Genomic DNA, 22,173 nt, shown 5'->3' with positions numbered 1-22,173 from the left:
TTGGTAACGCTGCTCTCTGCTGTCCAGGCCTGCGGCCACCGCTACATGAAGATCATCAAAAGTGGCAACGAGGAGCAGCGGCGGATGATCGGGAAGTGTTACGTGAGGAGCAACGACCTGACCTTCGACCCCAATGACCTTTGGCAGGCTGAAAGCTACGAACTCTGCGACCCCAACTATGACATGGAGTTCGAGGGCATGTGCACCATGGGCGTGTCGGCCGGCATGACGGAGACGGACATCTACATCGGCACGCCGGGGAGCCACATGTGGAAAGGTGGGAAGGGATGAGTTAACTGTGTTTTGTTGCTTTAATGCTGAAATAATGGGCAGGTTTCACTGAGGGGGATTAAAACTCTCTTCATGTGTGCAAAAGGCCTAACACTGGGATTATTGTCTGCCTGGGAAACCGGTCCAATGTGCACCGAGCTCAGTTTTAAATGTTGTTGTTTGATTGTGTTTTGTCATAAAGGAAACGTTCATATAATGTGGAGAAACCCAGATCCAGACAAATTTTATGAGTCTGCTGGAAAACAGTTCGTCCCATTAAAGAAACGCTACAGTTACATGGGTAAGTACACATTCGTCTCCTCAGAGCAGCGCTGTCACTGGTGGAAGTGGTTACAGAATGCTCTGAATGCCGATGGCGTGCTGCTTCTTCCATCCACAGGTTACTCCGTCCTCGAGGAGAAGAAGGTGTTGAGCCGCGACGAGTACACGGTGGTGACGGGGTCTCCCAGGAATGAGTCCAAGGGTGCCGTGGTGCTCGGGACAACCTCGACCGAGATCGAGCCGGTGCAGATCATCCCCGGGGAGCAAGTGGGCTCTTACTTTGGAAACAGCCTGGCGATTGCCGACCTCAACAATGACGAGTGAGTTTTGCACCTTTAAGAAAGAGCAGCCATGTTAAAAACAGCAGTGACAACTGATTCCGACTGCGTTGATTACTTTTTTACACATTGGAAAGTATTCTGTGAAAACAGAGTTTAACAAGAGCGTTACATAGAATAATGGACAAAATAAGAGCTGAATGTACCTTTTATTGTGAAAAACTGCAAATCAAAAGTTTGCAGCGCCAAAAAACAGAGCGCTGACCACACCATCATGTTACTGTGCCACAAATGATCCTGTAGAAAGATTAGTAGAAGAAAAACAAGGTGCTGTGCTTCCCGTGTCAGTGGATCAGGGACAGCTGTACCTGTTTCATGTTTGTTAAGATCTGCTCTGTTATTCAGAGAATGCATGACTCTCGTGCCTCCAGAAAAGAAACTTGTGCAGCTCAGACAAGATGAAATCATCTGACTTTTCATGCATGAAAGAACCTGAACTGTAGGATTTTAGAGAGCTCACAGTCCTCTGGCATCACTGTTATTGTCGTTTGATCCTGAACGTTCAGAACCAGGCATCTCACTGTGTGTCCTTCTCTTCTCCCTCAGCTGGAACGACCTGATCGTGGGCGCTCCCTTCTACTTCGACCGCATGAAGGACGAGGGCGGAGCGGTCTACATCTTCATGAACGAGAACGGCTCTTTCCAGAACAAAGCCACCGTGGTGCTGAAGGGCCCCTCCGGCTCGGCGTTCGGCCTGGCAGTGGCTGCCATCGGCGATATCAACCAAGATGGATTCCAAGGTCTGATCCCGAACATTTGTTTGACGTCTGAGTGTGACGAACAGTGTCAGAATAAAACTCCTGTCTCCACGTTTTGCTCTGATGCATTCATGTGTGTAATCCTTTCTGTTGACACTGGTAAAACGTGCTCTGCTGCCACCTGCGGTTCAGACACACCGTCAGCCGCTGGACGTCCTCTGAGGTTGACTCTGTCCTCTTCATGTGTGCAGACTTCGCCGTGGGAGCTCCGTTCGTGGACACAGGAAGGGTCTACATCTGGACGGGGAACAAACAGGGGATTTCAAGGGAGCCCAGCCAGGTGACAGCGTGAATCAGCTTTTAGAACCTGGCATCAGAAGCGCTGCGCTGACACCCGTGTATCAATGCTGCCTCCTGCAGGTGATCGAGGGTAAGTCAGTGGACAAAGCACATTTCCACACCTTTGGCTACTCCATCAGTGGAGGGGTGGACATGGACGGCAACAGCTACCCAGACATCCTCGTCGGTTCTCTGGATGATCGCATTGCTCTGCTTAGGTAATAAAACAACCACATAGAAACATGGATTCACACGTCTCAGCAGCTACATGTGCATTCTGATGAGGTCCCTACTGGAACGTATTGGTCTTAAAGGGAGGCTTTTTCCCTCTTTTTCAGAGCTCGACCAGTCATCCACCTGACCAAAGATTTCGATGTGGAGCCCAAGGTAGTGGACCCCAGTCAGTGTCCTGGAAAGACCCCATGGTGAGACGTCTCCTCAGGAGTTAAATATCTGAACCCGGTGCAGCTAACAGTGACCTGACTGAATGATCCTCCTGCAGCATCACAGCCTCCCTCTGCACGTCTTTTACCCTGAGCAACGGAAACAAAGACTTCAAGAAAAGCATCAGTAAGACTCGTTTCTCCATAGTGTAAAGAGCAGATGTGGTTTGAGAAATATTTCCTTATCCTTGTGTGCAAGAAAGAGTTTTTACCGAAGTGTTTTCACTCTGCAAAGTTGTGAACTTCACGGTGAAAGCCGACATAGAGAGGAGGAGAAGCCACCGCGTTCGGTTCCTGAGTAATAATGACGACGTGTACAGCGGCCAGCTGAGCCTGCAGTCCACCAAGACCAGCTGCCGCCGCCTGGAGCTGTTTCTCGAGGTCAGAAAGTCTTTATTAATCTTATTACTGCGATCAATCGCTCGCATCTTGAAATGAGAATAAAACTCTGGGGCGAATTCACAGGAGCCCTTGAGGGACAAACTGGAGCCGGTGGTCTTCTCCCTCAACCTGACGCTACATGAACATACGCCGACGTCCAAGCGGCTCCAGAACCTGGACTTCCACCCGGTCCTGAGCCAGGAGCAGAATCTCACGCACGCCACCGTACGTAGTGCTGCTCGCTGCGTTCCCACGCGCCGCTTGATATCTTTATTACTGTATCCTCCTGAGTCCTGAGGTCTTCCCTGCAGATACAGTTCCAGAAGGAGTGTGGCACCGACAACAAGTGCACCAGCAATCTGCAGGTGGCAGCTCAGTATGTTGACCACAGAGAAAGGCCGTTCCGCAGGTCAGACGCAAGCCTCAACCATGTTCATTCACTTCAGTACACATCGACAAATCTCATTACAAGTACAGATTATATTACTGCCCTCACATAAATGACAATCTAGAAACAGTAATAATAATACGTGTTATCTGTGTTTCAGGCAGGACAAGTTCCAGGTGCTCCAGTTTAACAAAAACATGAAGATACTGAGGCTGAAGGTGGAAGTGACCAACTTCGAGTCTCCCGGGAGGCTGGCGGAGGACGCTCACGACGCCGAGCTGAACGTCACCCTCCCCAGCGCCCTGAGCTACTCTGCCGTCAGATATGAGGTACGGCCACCAGGGGGCAGCAGCCGCCCACAGGAGCTTTAGCTCTGCTTCACATCGTTCACATCATTAACTGTTTTTAACTGTTTCCATTGTTCCCGCTCAGAGCTCCCATGTTGTGGAATGCGATGCCACCCAGTATGAAGGTACAGTCCTGTGCAACCTGGGAAACCCCCTGAAAGGCAACGAGAAGGCAGGTTTGATCACCGCGCACAGATTTCCACCTCGTCTTGGGTTTCCACCCGGATGGCAGCGCGTGACGTTTGCTCCGTGTTCGTCGTCAGGTGACGCTGGTGCTCTGGTTCGAGACCAAGAGGATCACGCTGTACACGCACGAGCTCGAGACGCAGCTGCTTCTGTCCACGTAAGCCTCTGGGTGCATGAGAGAAAACGCAGTTGTTCAGTGTTTTAGGCTCTAATTCCATATTAAAAGTGATAAATGAAGTGGATTAAGTTCCCCGCTGCAGAATGTTGACGGTGTGGTTTGTTCAGTGACAGCGAGCAGGACGACCTGAGGCCTGTGCCCGTGGCCCTGCTGATTGAACACACCATTCTGTCCTCTTTGTCCGTGTGAGTGCTGCTGACTGACGCACCGTAATATCACTTTACTTTCCAGCAGCGATCAGAGTTTATTTCTGCCTTCCTTCAGGATGAAACCGTTGGTGGAAACGCAGTTCGGCGGCACGGTGATGGGCGAGTCGGCCATGGTCAACACCAGTGACGTGGGCAGCCTGGTGGAGTTCACCTTCGCTGTGAGTCACCTCCACCTCCTGACCTGAGCATCACGGCCACGTCGCCTGCAGCCCCACCCTGTCTTTGAAGCCGCGGTCTGTGGCGGGACGCCGCTGAGGAACCGCGGACTCTGACTGCAATTTCCATGCCGACCTCTTTCCGTCTGCAGGTGGCCGTGGAGGGAGAGCCGCTGGGAGACCTGGACACCCTGGCTCTGGAGCTGGAGTGGCCCTTCGAGGTCCTCAACGGCAAGTGGCTGCTGTACCTGACCAAGATTGTTGTTGAAACGGAGTCGGAAACGGAGTGTAATCCCCCCGGAGACGTCGTCAACATGCTCAATCTGACTGTGAGGCTCTTTTTTTTTTTCTTTTTTAACCCTGCAGAGCCAGAATGTCCAGATAAACACAAGAAACTGACAACCACCAGCGTCTTGAGGGTACTTTCACACCAGCAGGAATGTCTTTTGTTGTGGAAACAGGCATTAGGTCAAAGATACTCCGAGCCGGCTGCCTGACCCCGGGTGTCTGAAGCGTGTTTCACGATCTGCAGTTCATCCTGACGTCAGCGTGCGCCCAGCCGGCCTGACTGAGCCGAACGAATAAATGTCAGTGGTGTGAAAATAGTCCCGACGCCAAACCACCGTTCAAAAATACATTTTAGGGAGAAAAAAAGAAACGTCTGCGTCGCCACACAAACCTCACCAAAACCCAGAATAGAAACTCTGGATGCGTGCCGGCTGCATATAGACGGTGGAAATGACAACGCTGCTCTCAGAAGAAACTGGTCATGTCTTTATCACGAGCAGCGATTTCCAGCAGTCTTCTGATGTCATGTCTCCCTCCAGCTGTCGGAGAGCAGAGCGAAGAGAGCCAAACGGCAGATCGCCGTCGACGATGCCGATGAATTGGCGCACGTGAAGAGCGTGGAGCCGCAGGCGGCGGTCACGCTGTTCACCGGTCGCAAGGAGAACCACGTGTTGGTAAGGACTCCACCAAATGTCACGCTTATCCTCCTAAACTGACCGATTCCTGTGGCTTCAGCGCAGATAAACGATCCAGATGTCCTTAAATCTTCTCTGGTGTCTGTTGCAGTGCGCATGTTTTTAAAAAAGCTCCTTCATCCTGCCTGAAAATTGTGAAGAGACTCAGTGTGATTGTTGCTCTCTGTTCATTCGTGTCATATTGTGTGTGTGTGTGTGTGTGTGTGTGTGTGTGTGTGTGTGTGTGTGTGTGCGTTGCAGGACTGCTCCATGGGGACGGCCAGGTGTGTGACGTTCACCTGTCCGCTGCTCAACATGTCGAATTCAGCGAAGGTCCACGTCCGGTCCCGGCTGTGGAACAGCACCATGTTAGAGGTCAGCAGCTCCATTCACACACACACACACACACACACACACACACACACACACACACACACACCAACACACACACACGTCTCAAAAATCTCTCTGTGTTGATATCATCCGACATGGCGACAGTGTCGTCCCGTGTCAGCATGTCCTCCAGGCCCCGGCGGGTCCGGTGAGTTAGCTGTAGCTTCATGCTTTGAAGACGTTGCCGACTGATGAGGACCAGCAGGGTGTAAAGATGGACGACATGTCTCCGCCTCCCCCCACTGCTAAAAGCAGAGCCTAAAATATCTGCTACAAGCACTGTTGTGTTTTCATCTGCGGCCAGATCCTCTGCTGTGGTTGTAAACTAGCGAGCTGCTCTGTATCGGTTCAGATGAGGCATTGAAGCCAAACTTACCCGGGATTGTTTACAAAGCGCTGACAGGTCTTACTCTTAGGGAATTCATATTGTCTTTGGCGACACTGTGGAGCTATGTGTTGTGTCTTTACAGGACTACGCCAATGCTCTGAGAGTCCAAGTCAAAGGTCAAGCCACGCTGAAGCTCATTACAGACGAACAGAACATCAAGCTGGACAGTCAGACCACGCAGGTACGCGGAGGTCACGGCAGCGATGCCGATGTTGGAGTTTTAATGTCTTGTTCTTCAGGTTCTCCTGCTGTTTTGTAGTTCACAGTCTACATCGAGCCGGTGGAGGGGGTGGAGACGCCGTACGAGCTCCCCCTGTGGATCATCATCTCTGCAGCCGTGGCAGGAATCCTATTACTGGGGATCATTATTCTCATCATGTGGAAGGTGAGACGTCTCACTCTGCCAATGTCCCGTTAAGATATGTTCACACCATGTCAGTTCATTCATTTGATTCATTTGTAACTTCCATATTGAACCATTAGTTTGACCTTTGACTTACTTCCTCCATGCTCGCTGCTCCTCCTCCTCCTCTTCCTCCTCCTCCTCCTCCTCCTCCTCCAGTGTGGCTTCTTCCAGAGAGCCAGTAGGAGGGAGATGTATGAGGCCAAGGCCCAGAAGGCTGAGATGAAGATCCAGCCCTCTGAGACAGAGAGGCTGACTGAAGACTACTGAGGCCCCCCATGTGTCTCCCAGCAGCACACACCATTGGGGCTTATGGGTAAAAACACCCCTTCAGATGGATTTTCTTCAGACGCCATTAATGACAACTCTCAGCTTGGGGTGTGATTTAGTCTGCACTTGACTTTCTGTCTCTTTTCAGCCTCGGGCTGTTAATCCAGCCGATATTTCTTCTGCTTCCTTTCCAGGCTAACGCTGTGCATTGTGCCGCTGACCATTTTTATGTCTTCTTTCTCAAACTGTTGCTTTCTTTCCCGTTTAATTGAGTAGGGCGCTGTGAGTTTCCCTGTCGCCTAACTTCGTTTTCCTCAGCCTCTTAAATCCTAAATCTCCTCAGCCCGCCATTAATCCCGCCTCTCCTGCGGTGAAAGCGTTTCCTCCCTAATGCCCGCTCTGCTCCTCTCCCCCTGCAGCTCGGCTTCTTCAGGCGGACCATCTACTACCGGATAATGCCGAAGCACCGGGGGGTGAAGATCCGCAGGGCTGAGCGCTATCAGTTCAACCTGGGCTTCCAGCCCGAGGAGCCGCAGAAAAAGTACTGGATCACCAACTGGACCGAGATGCAGCATTACTACTACTGAGGCCTTTGCTTTGACCCCTGAACCACTCACTGTCACTTCAGTCTGGCGGCAGGACGAACAAAGAGCGCCGGGCTCCATGGACCGACTCCGGACAGTGCATTCAATGTGTCATTTTTTTTTTTTCTCTTTTTTTAGTAGGTTTCCTCAATTTTTTGTGCAATATACTGAACGGTTTGCTTCAGAGATTGTATTATTGTGTTTTTGTCGAATGCAGTGCTGTAAATTTAAATCTGGGTCGCATTCAGGCGTAAGTTGTAAATTCTTTTGACGTTTTAGGTAACAATTCACCAAACCGTTCCCCTTCTGAGTCCTCCGAGAGGAGTTTTCAGCTCTCTAACTGCCTATTATCCTCTGTAATCAGGAGAACAATCCTGTTTATGTTCTCCTTGATTGGACACGACCTTCCTGCTCTGTCCCCAGACGCCACTTTGGCTCAGAGAGGGTCTGAAACCAACATTATTTCTTCAGTGAATCACTGTCAAACTGCACTTGAGATGAGCTGATCAGCATGTCCACGTCGGTACAGGACGAGCCGCTCATATTCCAGCGCCTGAAATGCAGGAAACGCCCGTCACGCCGGCCGAAGGTTACTTTGTGTTGCTGAGGCAGGATCAAAGCGTCTTCCTCTCTGGTTTCGAGGAACTCGTGTTTGTACTTGTTGGCGACGGATACATTCAGCGGTCCCGGTGGACGAGCTGTAACGGCTCAAATGAAATTCCATGGAGAGATCGGTAATGAGTTGAGGAGCAACACGTGAACACTGAATATTACACCGGTTTGGACAAGAACGATTCTAATGTCCGAATGTCTTGAGAATATGAACAGGGAGTCACGACACTGGAACGACTACATGTGATCCTTTAGGCATTGGTGGGTACGTATAAACTGTACATAGTGAAACTGACTGAACTGATTGAATGAATGAATGAATGAATGAATGCAGAAGCCACGACCCTCCGTTTTGTCGACCGGCAGCACTGAGGACGGACCGGACTGAGGAAACCTCTGAGTGAGCGCTCTCAGACGGGACCAGTGTTGCGTTACCACTCCGGCCCGTGTTACCTGAGAGCCTGCAGGCCTTCTGTTGTACCGCTGCGGACGTTACAGAGACTCCATTGACTCTGCGAGCGAGGAGGGAAGGGCTGAATGAAACCGATGCACAAACCGTGTCTTTCTTGTGGTGGTGTTATTTTTGTACTGTGCAGTTTCAGTGTAATTAAATTCCTTTTTAACAAGCTTTGCAGTCCGATTGTATCCCGTCTGAACACAGGCAGTAGGAATATTTCATGTCTTTATTGTAGAAATGCAGAGGATTCAATAAACAGAAAAAAAAAAATCAAATATCCCCTCCCCCCAAAAAAAAGAAGCTTACACATGAATGGCTTTACAAACATTAATTTTTTAAACAGTTCCTCCCTTAACATTCAAATATTACAAATAAATTACAAAATTGAAATGGTCTATTGCATAGGCAAAAAAATAATTTGAGTTTAATTGTATACAATAAATATACAAGACTGGATGAATGAAGAGCAGATTTTTCTTTTAAAAGATGTACGTCAGTACACACAAACACTGATGTTCACATTGAGGTTGGTAATGTGCTAGTTACAGTAATTCAGCCCCTCGGGTTGGGCGGGGAGCTAATCTTTCTGCTTGAGCTCCATCGTGGACAGGCTGAAGCCTTTGTCGCGCCTTTTTGACTTCCTGTACATGTAGGCCAGTAGGATGGTGCACAGCAGGAAGAACAGGCCGAGAGCCAGGAGGACCCACTGCCCGGCGACCGCCGCCGAGCTGTCCAGGGTCATGCCCAGGAAGGACACTTCATCTGACACTTCATCTGACACTTCTTCTGACGGGGCTTCAGTTGTGGTAGTGGACGCAGAGGAGAAAAATAAATAAATAAATCACAGGCATTTTCAGCATATTTGGAAGTTGACCGACTTCTTCAGTGTCTGTAGATAAACTGTTAACTGTAAAACTGTACATCTAAAGACATCCAGGTGAAGATCGTCTGAAATACTGCTAGTCTCTGCATCCCACGCCTCTCTTCTGACACTGTGACCCTGATTCAGGGTCGAAGTGCAACAACAGAAAGAGTTCAGGCACGTTCAGTGTCTGTTCAAACCTCTCCTCACTTATCACGTTTCTCCGCCTCTGTTATGATAAACCTGCAGGCTTTTACAGCTTGTTGGTCTTCATGTAACACATGACGCGGGACGGTGGTTGTTTCTTCTCACAGGGCGGATCAGACAGGTCTGAAAACGCTGACTTCCTGTCATGTATCAGTTTACACACATTTCGTTTTCTCCTCATCTGAAATGTAAAGTAAAACAAAAGCATTTTCTGTTTTTGTTCTGCTTTCTGCTAGCTTCTCTCCGTATCACTACATTCTGTGTCCAGCCTTTCAGCAGGTTTTCGTCAGTAAAACAAGAAGAGCAGGAGGTTGATCTCACTCTGAGCTGAACTAATTGAATGACTGTATGAAGACTTTCAGCTCTTCCTATCTGGGAAGGAGTTCAAAAACATTTGGCTTTGACAGTGGAAACTTATCGACGCGTGTTTCTGTGTATGTATTGAAGCTCGGGAGTGCTCCAGTGCGTTGGACTTACTGAGAGGTTTCCAGTCGTACTCGGGCCACCCGCGAATGTCTCCGTTCTTGTTGTTCTCCTCCTCCAGCCACTGGATGAGGGGTCTGAAATACTCCATGAGCGGCTCGGCGCTCATCTTCGGCTGGCCGGTGATCATGGTCATCGCCTCCGGCCAGGGCTTACTGAAGCCCAGCTTCATCACGTCACTGCGAACAAGAGCATTTTGAACCCATGAGAAAGATTCAACAGCCACAAGACAGGAAGGATCTGAAGGCTTCTGTCATCATAACACGCCGATCAGCACCATGCTAAGTGCTAAGCTACTCCAGTGCTAAACTGTGCGCACACTGACCCCAGCAGCTTCCCAGCTTCTTGGGATTGGTAGATATCGCAGGTGTGGAGGGGTCCGGTGTGCTTGGCTGCGTCACAGAGAGCCTTGTGGAACTGAAACTGGATGACGAAGCTGATAAAGTACCTGCAGAAAAACCCCAGAACACGTATTTAAAGTCTAAAGTCAAAACCAGAAAGGCTGGAAAAGAACTAAAAAAACACGACTGTAATTCTGTACTGATGCCAAACGCAATCAGCATGTGAATCTAACAACCTTTATCTTATCAATCCAGAGAGGATTATCACTTTATCTGTGGTCACATGTCACGCCGTCTTGTTTGTTCTGCAGATTCAGGAGTCGTTACCTGACGTAGGGCACGTTAGCAGGGATGTGGAACTTTGCCCCGGGGTCAAAGTCTTCCTCAGTGCGATCCACCGGTGGGCACAGACCCTGGTACTTCAATCTGCAAGGCAATAGAAAAATACAATCGTCCCCGTCAATCATTTGCAGCAAACTGATAAATTCTGAATTTGGCTTGTGGTCTTCACCTGAGGTTCCACCATTCTTTATTGTACTCGGTGGACGGGATGCGTCCATCAAACACCTTCCATCTCCACTGGTCCATCAGGTAGCCGAAAGGCAGGAAGGCGATCTTGTCCAGTGCCATGCTCATCAGAAAGTTGATATCACTCTCTGGAGGACAAGTTCAAACGGCCCAAATCGTGAGTGAACGCTCTGAAACCACAGCTCTTCTTTCTCAGTAAAGCTACGCTCACCGGCGTTGCTCTCGACTTTGTCCAGGAGCCCGATGCTCAGCAGATGCTTGGGGGTGGCCACAGAGAGAGCCAGCACATCGCCGATGGCCTCGTGGAAGCCCGGGTTGGCGCCGTCGCGGAACGACACCGGCTGGTCTTTGTACTGCAGGAAGTACTGGACGTGGCCCATCTCGTGGTGCACGGTGATCAGGTCGTCCATGGTCACCACGGTGCACTGTTTTATCCTGGAGACACAAAACAAGACTTGTATCAGTGGTCTGATCCGTTGTTTGTGTTGAATGAGTAGAAAAGGGTGTGGTCTAACCTGAAGTCTTTCCGGTTGTAGAAGTCCCATGCAGAAGCGTGGCACACCACCTCGCGCCCGTCAGACGGCTTCTCCAGCATGGACTTATCCCAGAACTCTTGCGGCATGGGCTCCAAACCCAGAGAGGTGAAGAATCTGTCTGATTCCTGAAACATCTTGGTTGCGTTCCAACCCTGAATGAGAGAGAGAGAGAATCAGTTAATCAGTTTTCACCTATAAACATGTTTTTCAGGCAATAAGATATTAAACATTTGCCACAACTAACGGCTGCTTTTAGAAAACATGACTGACTACTGAATATGCAATACAAGTTTTTAATAACATATGCTGCAACGCATCTGTTCACCTGAAACAAATATATATATATTTAGTACAACTCAAATCCTCCGTCTCTGCACTTTTAGCCCCCCTCTTCTTTTAGACTGAAGCCAATTTAACAGTGAAGTGACCTGAGAAAAGCTGGGAAAATGAGTGGCAGCATGTGTTTTTTTGTCTGCTTTCATGTGTGATTGTGCCGCCTGTTGCATGCTTCTATTCACCTGCGCCACCATGGCCGGCGTGGCATCCACCTGTGTGGCATCGGGGTAGGGCATGACCAGATCCATGATGCCGGACCACGTCTGCGCCCACATGTTCCCTGGAAGGACAGAAGACAGCGCTCACATTTAGCACTTCTGACGCTAAAGAAGTCAGAGGGGGACGTGCCGGTGTTGAACTAAGTGGGATTTGTGACTGTGAGTCGGTCCAATCCCTCACCGTGTGGAACTGTCACACACAATCTCACGCTCCACGCCTCTGAAAGCAAACTGAATCCCGCCCAAATCCAAAGTCATCCCCGGCCAACCACACAATGTCAATGGGGTATGCGCCAACATAAAAGGAGAGTTTGGCCGTAGTGCTTGAATACTTTGGATGCCATGTTGGCTTTTGCCCCTTCTACCTCAGCCTCAGCTCTCCCAGAAGTCTTCACTCACCCAGCAGATGAGCGGGAATGGGCCCCTTCAGGTTGATTTTGTCAGAACCAAATTTTTTGTACAGAGCCCTGCGAACATAGGCGTGCACGTTGAGATAGAGCGGCTCCAGCTCCTTCCACAGGCTCTCCAGGTCCTCCTCGAAGGTGGGGGTTTCGTACAGGGACCGCCAGAAGGCCCCGTTATCAGTGTGACCTGCAGACAAACACTCGTCAGCCTGAAGAAAATGGTTTTCCCAGCAGACGAGGGGTAGAGATGTCTCACCATTGAGTGTGGCGGCTTTGTTGGCCAGTTCAACGTATCTCTTGTAATCCTGACGGAGCACTTTTCCAGCTGCGTCTCTCCATCCTTTCCAGGCAAACAGCAGCTCGTCGTAGTCCCTGGACTCCGCCATGAGTTTCTGCAGATCTGAAACACGTTTTATCCAGTTTTACGCTGTGCGAAGGAGTGGTTTGTTTAAACAATGCTGTGTGCCTGCTGGGCTAATGACGGGGGAAAGAGAGTCTTAATATCATGTTTGTGTGGTAAACGGGGGGTTTTCAGTCTGGTCTGAGTCGCCCTGAATAGCTGGAAGTGATGTTGACTGGGCTGTGCAGGATCCTGAACAATGTGTAAATAACTTGTTCCAGAAGATACTTAATAACATTGTGATGAATGCTGCACCCATTGTTTCATGAAAGTACAAAGTTTCCACATTATAGCTGCCAATTTACAGTGTGCAACTTGTGAGGTACTTCAGATAAATCAGCAATAGAGAGTGAATTCATTTTTAATAATAAATTCTGTTGTAATACCAAGTTTTTCGCCTTCATCTTTATTCCAACTTATCATACTGAAAAATGGGAGGATGTAAAGCTGCCTCTTTCTTTCTTTCACGGTCGTACCTGGATCCAGAGGATAGCAGGTGCTGTCGTCTTTGCAGACCTTGGCCACACTGTACTTGGTCTCCATGTTGGACAGGAGGGTGTTGAACTGAAGAGGTAAAACATACAATCTTAAGTCTATGGAAATATTTTCAATGCATTTGATTTCTCAGGTAGAAAGCATTTCTTTTTTCAGTTTCATAAAGAGTTTTTGCTGTCTGTCCTCTCCTCTAAGAATTTCTTAAACCGACCTTTTCAATGACTAAATGACTGACTTAAGGTTGTTTTTTTCAAACGAACGGTTTCCTTCACACCTCTTCCAGTTCGGCCGGGGACAGCGCCGCCCTCTCGATGTCGCTGAGCTTCTTGATGATTCTTTTGACAGAGCCGTCCTGGAAGTCGGTGGTGTCGTACTGCCGGGCCTTCTGTCCGTACTCCAGGGTGTGGGCCGACATCTCCAGGCTCTTCTCCAGCTAGAGGACAATAACGGATACTCTTTGGTCTTAACACGCTGCTGAAAGACTGATGATTAGCTGGACGGATGGGTCAGTGGAACAGCTGATCATTCTTATCGTTCTTAAATCATGAAAATGGTTTTATTGGTGCTTGTTTTCGTCTGTCCTGATGGCGGCGGACGCTGGGAGGTTACGGTGGTCTCCAGAGGCGCTCACCATTGCCTGCTTATTGGCTTCATTGATATCGGTGTTGTACTTCCAGGAGGCCTCGGTGTAGGCGTTCCACACCACCTCCGCTGTGCTGTTGTACTCATCCAGAAGCGCCTTCGCAGCAACCTCATCTGTATTCTTGTCTGGTTAATAGACGAGAATCGTTGGAGAACAGTAAATATGACGGCGTTTTTCACATTTTGTGAGCATGAGCAGGAATGAAGACTGTGGCCTCGCTATTGAAAACCACACAGCCGTCATGTCTTTGTCAAACAGAAGAGTTCTGTTCTTTTCCGGAGTCGTCTTACCAATATCCTCGGGGTAGCCCTCAGGGACGGGCGGGACCCAGTTGAACTCGGGCCATCCCAGTGTCTCGTTCACATTTTGCTGTTCCAGCCACTTAATTATAGGGTCAAAGTATTTCATCAACGCGCTGGCGTCCAACTTATTGGTGCCTATAGCGTCTTGGAGAATTTCAGGCCAGGGTCTGGACGATCCCGCCAGGAGTATTTTCCTGCAGAAGGAGCAGCGGAGTCACCCACCGTTCACCGGTGACTTGTTTACATGTCCTGTGAGATGTAACTTACTTGAGAACGGCTCCCGCCTCTGCAGAGCGGTAGATGTCACATGTGTGCAGCGGTCCGGTCTGCTTCGCCGCCTCACAAAGTTTCTCATGAAGCTGGAACTGCAGGATGAAACTGACAAAATACCTGCAGAGGAGGGAACACACAAAACACACACTCAAAACTGTGAAACCCTCAGAGGCTGAAGTCATTCACTGCACTGGAAGACAAGAACATAAAACCCCACTTTGTCTGAGGAATATCAATAACTCAAGCCGATTGTTTCGAGTGCAGGCGCTACCTGATATACGGCGTGTTTCCAGGGATGTGGTACTTTGCGCCGGCGTCAAAGTGGTCATCGGTGCGCCCGATGGGTGGGCAGATGCCTTGATATTTAGTTCTGCAGAGAGAAATCAGAGACAGACGAATTGAGGCCACAGCTGGCTGGCAGGGGGGGGATACGTGACTGAGATGCCAGTTCTGCTGGGTTATTCATATTTGTAAATTTCTGTCTCCATTAACTGTCAGTTGGCCGCCTGCTGTTTGTTCCAGTAATACCTCACTTCACACAAACACACTGACACACTGAAGTCTGAGCAGCGGCCAGCGGAACCACAGGCCTCGGCTTTTACCACACAGCAGGTTGACTTCATACGGGAGGAGTCACTAAACATGGATCCAAAGCCAGGATCAAAATGTCATACGACGATAAACCTCAGCTTTTTTATTGGCGCCACCAATTCAACTAAATGAAGCGTTTTACAAGCTGTCAAGACACAAAACTCAGTTTAATTATTACATTGCTTCATAGTTTTGGAAAGGTAAGCAAGTTTGTAGTTCTAAAATAATGAACCTTGGACACATTTTTTTTTATGGCAGGTTGGTTTTGTAGAGGTAAAAAAATAACTTTCACATCGTATTTACTGAAGTGAGGCGAGAGTTGTATTGACAAACTGTAATGTCATCTATTTCTGAGTGACTTCCTACCTGAGGTACCACCACTCGGAGTTGTACCGTTCTGGAGGGGTGCTTCCGCTGAACACACCCCACCTCCAGAGGTCGATGAGGTAGCCGAAGGGAAGGAAGGCAATCTTCTCCAGAGCCATCTTCAGCAGGTAGTTGGTATCGGTTTCTGGAAAAAGCAAGAAATTCTCTCAGACTGGGGTTTCAAACACATTTTAGTTCAGAGTTCTGATCTGGACTTTTTCCGGACCGATTTGACCTCCCTGCTTTAGTCTCCTCTACATTAGTGTATTCAGCCGTTGTGGTTGTTGCAGTATTCTCATCTACGTCGGTGTTATTACCAGTGTCAGAAGTGAGAGTATCCAGCAGTTTGATGGTATGCAGATGCTTGGGTGTTGACACAGACAGGGATAATACATCTCCAATGGCCTCGTGGAAACCAGGGTTGGCGCCGCGGCGGAAGCCCACCGGCTGGTCTTTGTACTGCAGGTAGTACTGGATGTGTCCCATCTCGTGGTGAACGGTGAAGAGCTGCTCCATGGTCACTGTGGTGCACTGCTTGATCCTGCAGAGCAGTGAGGAGAATTCATGATTTCATCTACATTTCCATCAGTCTTCCCGGTTCGAAGCAAGTGTCAGCGGATTGAAGAGGTGGAGGCTGAAACTCATCACCATGAAACATAAGAATGATCACACTGACATGTGTTGCAGGTTGATATAAAAACCTCTTCTTCATTAAACAGCTTAGTGAATGTTTTATCTGATTTTGGAGCCAAACGGTCATTGACAATAACGTCTCACATGGTCAGCCTTCACACTTTGATTGCAGCGTGGCGTGAGCACGTGATCAGTGTCGAGTTCAGAGTTCACCTGAAAAAGACACTAAACTGTGTTTACCTGAAGTCTTTGCGATTGTAAAAGTCCCAGGCGGAGGCGTGACACACCACCTCTCGACCTTCAGGCTTTTCCAGCATGGACCCTTCCCAGAATTCTTCGGGCATCTTGTCTAAACCCAGGGAGGTGAAGAACTCCTCGGCCACTTGGAACATGTACGTGGCATTGTAGCCCTGTGAAGAGGAAGCCGTCACACACGTCACACACGGCCCAGTCAATCTATTTCTGAACATTTGTAATAGCGGTATTTGGCAAATCAGAGCAGAGAGTTTAGATTTGTGGTGATTCCAACATGACTCTGGTTACGCTGAAGCCGGCCACCCAACGTACTTGTCTTTTCATTTCATCCGTCACGTCGATGTTGGGTTTGTCAGGAAATGGAATCATCATGTCATAAATGTTGTTCCAGGTCTGGGACCACATGTTTCCTGAGGGTGAGGAGGAAAACACACTTAGGCAGCTATTCTCTCCTGTTACGTGATACTCCGGTCCCAGACTCTCGGGGAAAAGCCCACGAACAACATAGCATTACTGGGTGCACTGCTGGCCTGGTACTGTTTAGCTCGCATTGCCTTTGGCATAACCACACGCTAAATGAGTTACTCTGTATAAAATTATACAAAAAAAAAAAAGCGAGTTGCTAATATTAGGTTAGTGAAGGAAAATATGTAGTGAAACTTCCTCATAATCCTCCCAAACGCAGACTCCAGGGTTTAGGCAATGTGAACAAAAACTTCTCCAAAACAAAAGATCATGCAGAAAGTTTCAATAAATACACAAAGATAAATAAAACCTTCCCCCCTGCTTTGCCGCCCCCACTGTTTAAATATAGACAGTCCTCAAGCTGTGAGCGAAGGCTGTACCTAGCAGGTGGGCTGGGATGGGCCCTTTCAGGTTGATGTACTTGGGGCCGTACTGGTTGTAGAGCTGACGGCGCACAAAAGCGTGCAGGTTTAAGTAGAGGGGCTCGATGGTCCGGTAGATTTCCTCCAAGTCCTGCTGAAAGGTTTCCGATTCATACCAAGAGCGCCACTCCTCACCAGTGTCTGCAAAAGCTAAAAACCAGACAGAAATATTCATTTCATTTGCATTTGTGTATCGGTCATCTCCTCCGCTTCAGGCTTTGTGCTACTCACCATCACCCTGAGAGGCTTGATTGCTGAGCTCCACGAACCGAGGATAGTGCTCCTTCAGAGGTACGCCAGCTGCGTTGTGCCAGCCTTCCCAGGCAAACAGCAGCTTCTTATAGCTCCTGGAGTTAGCCATGATATCAGTAAGTTCTTAAAAAAAACACACACACACACACACAAACACACTTTCTCAGTCATGAAGGCATGGAAACAGAGGAAGCCTGAGGTGATTTGGTGTACAGGGAAAACAAACTGTACAAATGAAAAGTTTCCCTGAAACAATCTGGACGCGCTGGTGTTTGGATGACTTGATGCTCCTCTTGTTCTCCCAGCAGGAAAAGCGCAGACGCATTATCTGACAGATTGGCTCTGAGTTACGGCCACTCCGCGGCATTCTTGGAATCGCTTAAAACAATGTTTATCTCCAAAATGCCAGAAATAGGAAGCAAAGGTGAGGAAAAGGTGAAAGTTGGAGACCCCAGAAGACAGTTGAGACGGTGGGAAACGGGACGACCGGAGGCCTCTGTTATCATAGTGACATGACTGTTTTGACGTGGAGCGTCTTAATGTGACGCTGCTCTCTCTGGGAGCTACGCCCAAGATTACCAGACCACTAATCATCGCCTGAGGATGTACCTTCACATCAGAAGTCAACGTGTTTATAATTTTCTCACAGGAGTGATTGTTTTTGGTTTCTGTGGCCGGACTGTGTGTGTTGGCAGTCCGTTCTCACTCCTCATTAAGGTAGCTGGTGATGACAGAGCGCGTGGAACCATTGTTTCCAGCAATAAATGCTCCGTCTGTTCAATGCTGCTAACATTTCTTGAGTTTTTCACTCAACACATCCATAGCGCTTCCTGTGGAGACCTCTCAGAAGTAACTTTGCCCATCCTGTTACTTCCAACAGCTGATAAGATCTTGACCACTTACAACTTGTTTTTCTTCCCAGACTTCCCCTCCACATTGTTGCATGTTGCATTTTTTTTTCTTCCACGCTGCTACGTTCCCATTTCTCTTGTGAAGCTCAAAAACATGCGTTTGCATGAAATCCGGGCTGCGTGACCGAGCATTTAGTCTCAGTGTTGTTTACTCACCAGGTTCCAGGCTCCAGCTTATGTTTGGCTGCGGGTGCACCTTGGAAGTGGAGTAAATATTATCCATGGTGCTGAGAATGGTGTTGTACTGGAGACGGGGAGAAAACCACAAGTTCTGATCAAAAGAGTTCGGTGGTGACGAAAGCGCGGTTGCTGACTCACAGCAAATATCCCATGAGCAACGGCGAAACATAAACAAACCTCTTCTCTCTCCTTCTGGGGGAGATTGGCCGGACCCAGACTCATGACCTTTTCCATCAGCTTCTTGTCTTGAGGGTCAAGGGTGTTGAGAAACTCACGAGAGAAGACCTGCTTGGCCTTCATGCCCCAGGCTTCAGAGAAGGCCTGCTCCTCCAGGGATGCATTTACCTGCAGGAAAGACCAGGCAGACATGAATGAGAACCCAAATACCAGGATCTGGGAATTTAAAAAGCGGTGATGAGCATGTCGCATCAGGCAGAAGCAAGCCGAATACCCAGAGTGGCTGCAGCTAAACGCTCATGATTCAAAACGAAAGCTTCCCAGAGTCTCATCTGAAGTCTGCAGTCCTCCCTTCACCGCGGTGGTGTTTTTAGCTCAGTGGGTCTCAGACGAAAAGCAGATCTTCATGATGGACGGCTACATCCTCATTTCAGTCCGTGATTTCATGATGCTTTCTCTAAGGTTGGGTTTTGTGGAATATGATGAAATATCTTGTGTTTGGTGGATTGTGGTTTCATTGCTCGCTGGTGATCGCTGGCCTTCCTCTCCACGAGGCCATCATCAGATCAGAGCGCGGTTCTCTCATCGTCTGTCTCCGAACCCTCATTCATTCAGCTCGAATGCCCACATCTCCCACCCCAACTTCACACTGTACTCATCTCTCCTCCGGGATCAATAAAACGTCCCATCTGTCTCTGGAGAAGGGACACGACAACAAAATAAAAGCCTCTCAGGGATAATATTTTTCAAAAAGTGCCATTGTCACGGCGGTGCGTGTGCTCGTGTGCGGCCCTGCCGAACCTCCGGAGCTTTTCTTTATGGCTGTGTGGAAGGTCACGGACAGGATGGCAGAGCTGCGGGAATGGATGCTGTCAAGGCTGCCGTAGTGTACGCGCTGCATATTGATTTGCGCGATTCAAAGCGATCGAGGCTCTGTTACTGCACTGCGCGGCGCACAAGAAACCGAAAATATGCTTTTATTAAAAGAGCGGTTTGTAAGGCGTCATGTGAAAATATCTGGAAAAGGAGTCAGTGTTTCCGCAAAATATTTGCGGAGTGATAGATCAGTGAGTTACACTCAAATGTCACCGTTTGCTGAACACACATCCCAGTTAAAGGTGACAGCAGCAGCCTCGTCCCAGTTGTGGTTTTACTGAAACCTCCCTTATCCGTCTTTCTCCCCGTCCTCGCTAAAATAACCTTCTGCTAAAGAAAGGAAGTGGTGACAGTGAGTTGAAGTAATAACTCTGACCTTTGTGCTCATCCTCTCAATCTCTGCCTCCCCCTCGATTGTTTTTCCGCCCTGTGCGTCCTCACCCATCCACACGGATAATCACATTCTCAGCCACAGCAACACAATAAAGATAAGGATAAAATGATTCTTTTTTTTTTTTGCTGATTTTCTTTTTTGCCAAGGTCTTTCTGCTACACATTAACAGAAACATGTCCATTAACAAGTCTGTTTACTCATTTACTGCTGGGATACGTAGTGTGTGAGTGCAGAGGAGCTGAACTTTCATTCAGTCGACTTGTGTCGTTTCAGCCAAGCCGTCACCCTCAGATCTAATGAGAACCATTTCAAAAATAGCCTGAGAGAGCGAGCTCTAAGCCATGCTGTGTTCTGGCGCCCATCGACATCCTCTCCTTGCTTTGTTTTCCGTAGATCAAGTTTTGGGAAAATTCTTAAGTTCGCTTTGAAAGCCCAGTGAATTCCGGACTGAGGCAGTGTATAACGGCTGGCAGCGTGCTGTAAACACAACGGCTAAACTTGAGGTCTGGTGGGTTTTTTTCTGATTTCAAAGGACATCCGTCACTGCTGTCTCTCCTCGTTGCCTTTGATTCTGCTTGATTTCATTCTGTTTCATCCTCTTCGTGTCCAACGTGAGTCTCATTTGCACTCAGACTCAATCACACTCACCTCCGAGGCCAACGCCGGAGTGTGTCGAATGCACACATTTGCATATTGGCTTGTTGTGGCCGGTCGGTGGGCAGATGGAATTTAATGATTTTCCCCCGGCACGAATGATCTCCTCTTTCTTTTATTGTAATTGACTTACGGTGTGGCATACAGAGAATACAGACTTTGGAAAATTTCCCTGTCGAGCTGAGTTACCGTCCCCCCCCCCAGGCTGCCAGATCAGATGCAGCTCAGTGCTCGGCTCACTTTGATCACATCTTTGAACAGTTCAAGGGGGGAAGACGTCCTACTGCATGGAAACTACAAGTCTTTCCTTCTCTCAGCTCACAACCCCACAAACTGCAATCTTGAGCAGCAACAGCACATTGTGCAGCCTGACCCTGTTGAATGTGGGCCATCTCTACACCTGCTCGGAGTGAGAGCAGAGCGCTGTTCAAAGCCTGGACGCTGGACTGGATTCCTGTTGTGACAGCTGTTCAAGCATTCAGATATCGAAAAAAATCTGGAGGCTTTCCCTTCACTGTGTCGGATGGACACATGGCTTTTATGAGTTTCAACTCGTATTGCACACGCAGAGACCCTGGAATATGTGTGTGGCTCTAGTGCCTGAAGGAGAGTAAACACTTCACACCTCTGCTGTTTCATTGGCTCCTGCCATCTCCTGTCGGGCAACACTGCTCACACAAATAGAGCTCAGGCAGGTGGGGAGAAGCAGCTGGAAACATACTGCAGCCTGATAGTAATGCAATGCCTCTAAAGACATTTTAAAAAAGTGAAATCATTGCAAAAATACATGCTAGTGAGTAAACACAACGTGAAGTGTGTTGGAAACCCCATTGTTTAGGTGCTGCTGCTTTCAGGAGCAGAGTATGTCGCATTGAAGTATGCGAGACCCCATGGGAATGCTTCACAAAACTGAAGACGCTCACTCCGCAGGCATTCAGATCACATTTATATTTCCAGTAAGACACAAGCAGAGTTGGCCGCGCTGGGAGGAAACTGAGCATGTAATTCTGGAGAGAGATGAATAGCAGTAATCTCCAAGTCAAGCAGAGCTAAGCTCCGCAGAAACCTTTGACCCTGCATGTATTTGTGGTGACGAGATGCCAGGACTGGCTCGCACTGATCTAAACAGGACACTTTCAAATCAACAAGAGAAGAAGAAATGCCGAGGCATCCCCCAGTGGGATCAGGACCTGGGCTTACCTGCAGCTTGGAGTTGTGGTCTGTTAGGTTGGTGTTGTAGTTCCAGCTTGCAGAGACGCTGAAGAATAACGCCTCCTCGGCGGTGCTGTTGTAGTTGTCAAGGAACCTCCGTGCATCTGAGCTGGTGTTCACGTATTCTCCCGGCAGCCAGCTCGCTGGCAGAGCTTCAGACAGCCTCAGGACTGGCAGCAGCACCAGAGCTGACCACATCAACCTGCCCACACCGGCAGCCATGGCCGTCTCCCGCCAAGGAAAGAGTGCAAGAAAAAAACCGTAGAGTGGAATTGTTGGGTGGACGAGCTAAAAATACTCTTGCTCCAGTGAAGTGAGAGTACACCTTCCCCCTGGAGCTGCTGTCTCATCCACTCGTCCTGAGCCTACCAGGCTGGCTGCCGGTGAAATGAACAGGAGCCAGAGCGAGCCTCTTTTAAAGTGTCCGTTTGACCCAGCCCACACTTCTCTGCAGCCTTCCCTTCTGTCAGCACT

At 48.8% G+C, this 22,173-nt stretch overlaps 2 protein-coding genes across 2 annotated transcripts in view; one reads left to right on the top strand and one right to left on the bottom strand.

Moving 5' to 3' along the window:
* itga3b (integrin, alpha 3b) overlaps positions 1-8,556 on the top strand; it is a 19,838-nt gene extending 11,282 nt beyond the window's left edge. The window contains exons 4-26 of the mRNA XM_030098292.1: positions 28-277; positions 473-571; positions 671-872; positions 1,437-1,630; positions 1,840-1,928; positions 2,009-2,145; positions 2,266-2,352; positions 2,430-2,497; positions 2,606-2,751; positions 2,836-2,976; positions 3,063-3,160; positions 3,300-3,468; positions 3,572-3,658; positions 3,750-3,829; positions 3,958-4,035; positions 4,115-4,217; positions 4,367-4,543; positions 5,042-5,176; positions 5,438-5,551; positions 6,040-6,138; positions 6,217-6,342; positions 6,520-6,676; positions 7,050-8,556. Coding sequence (XP_029954152.1) covers positions 28-277; positions 473-571; positions 671-872; positions 1,437-1,630; positions 1,840-1,928; positions 2,009-2,145; positions 2,266-2,352; positions 2,430-2,497; positions 2,606-2,751; positions 2,836-2,976; positions 3,063-3,160; positions 3,300-3,468; positions 3,572-3,658; positions 3,750-3,829; positions 3,958-4,035; positions 4,115-4,217; positions 4,367-4,543; positions 5,042-5,176; positions 5,438-5,551; positions 6,040-6,138; positions 6,217-6,342; positions 6,520-6,630 — 2,790 coding nt within the window. The 3' untranslated portion in view covers positions 6,631-6,676; positions 7,050-8,556. The remainder of the gene's footprint in view (positions 1-27; positions 278-472; positions 572-670; positions 873-1,436; positions 1,631-1,839; positions 1,929-2,008; positions 2,146-2,265; positions 2,353-2,429; positions 2,498-2,605; positions 2,752-2,835; positions 2,977-3,062; positions 3,161-3,299; positions 3,469-3,571; positions 3,659-3,749; positions 3,830-3,957; positions 4,036-4,114; positions 4,218-4,366; positions 4,544-5,041; positions 5,177-5,437; positions 5,552-6,039; positions 6,139-6,216; positions 6,343-6,519; positions 6,677-7,049) is intronic.
* Positions 8,541-22,173, bottom strand: ace (angiotensin I converting enzyme (peptidyl-dipeptidase A) 1). The gene is made up of 25 exons (XM_030098291.1): positions 21,688-22,173; positions 18,564-18,731; positions 18,363-18,450; positions 17,275-17,418; positions 17,002-17,193; positions 16,469-16,566; positions 16,142-16,311; positions 15,586-15,809; positions 15,269-15,413; positions 14,583-14,681; positions 14,306-14,428; positions 14,027-14,232; positions 13,725-13,861; positions 13,368-13,526; positions 13,075-13,162; positions 12,455-12,598; positions 12,194-12,385; positions 11,759-11,856; positions 11,220-11,392; positions 10,916-11,139; positions 10,688-10,832; positions 10,504-10,602; positions 10,161-10,283; positions 9,830-10,014; positions 8,541-9,078 (listed from the first exon to the last, which is right to left on the bottom strand). Exons 1-25 carry the CDS (start codon positions 21,919-21,921, stop codon positions 8,861-8,863), a joined length of 3,876 nt encoding a protein of 1,291 aa, XP_029954151.1. The 5' UTR covers positions 21,922-22,173; the 3' UTR covers positions 8,541-8,860.

This window comes from Salarias fasciatus, chromosome 8 (genome assembly GCF_902148845.1).
Source record: "Salarias fasciatus chromosome 8, fSalaFa1.1, whole genome shotgun sequence".
Taxonomy (NCBI): domain Eukaryota; kingdom Metazoa; phylum Chordata; class Actinopteri; order Blenniiformes; family Blenniidae; genus Salarias; species Salarias fasciatus.
The sequence above is the reverse complement of the archived record's forward strand: the minus strand, read 5'-3'. Positions and strand labels throughout refer to the sequence as shown.

Coding starts and splice junctions, on each gene's coding strand:
- ace (XM_030098291.1), bottom strand. CDS start 21,921: ATGGCTGCCGGTGTGGGCAGGTTGATGTGGTCAGCTCTGGTGCTGCTG. Junction 18,451..18,563: donor CCCAGAAGGAGAGAGAAGAG/GTTTGTTTATGT, acceptor CCCCGTCTCCAG/TACAACACCATTCTCAGCAC. Junction 12,386..12,454: donor CAAAGCCGCCACACTCAATG/GTGAGACATCTC, acceptor GTTTGTCTGCAG/GTCACACTGATAACGGGGCC.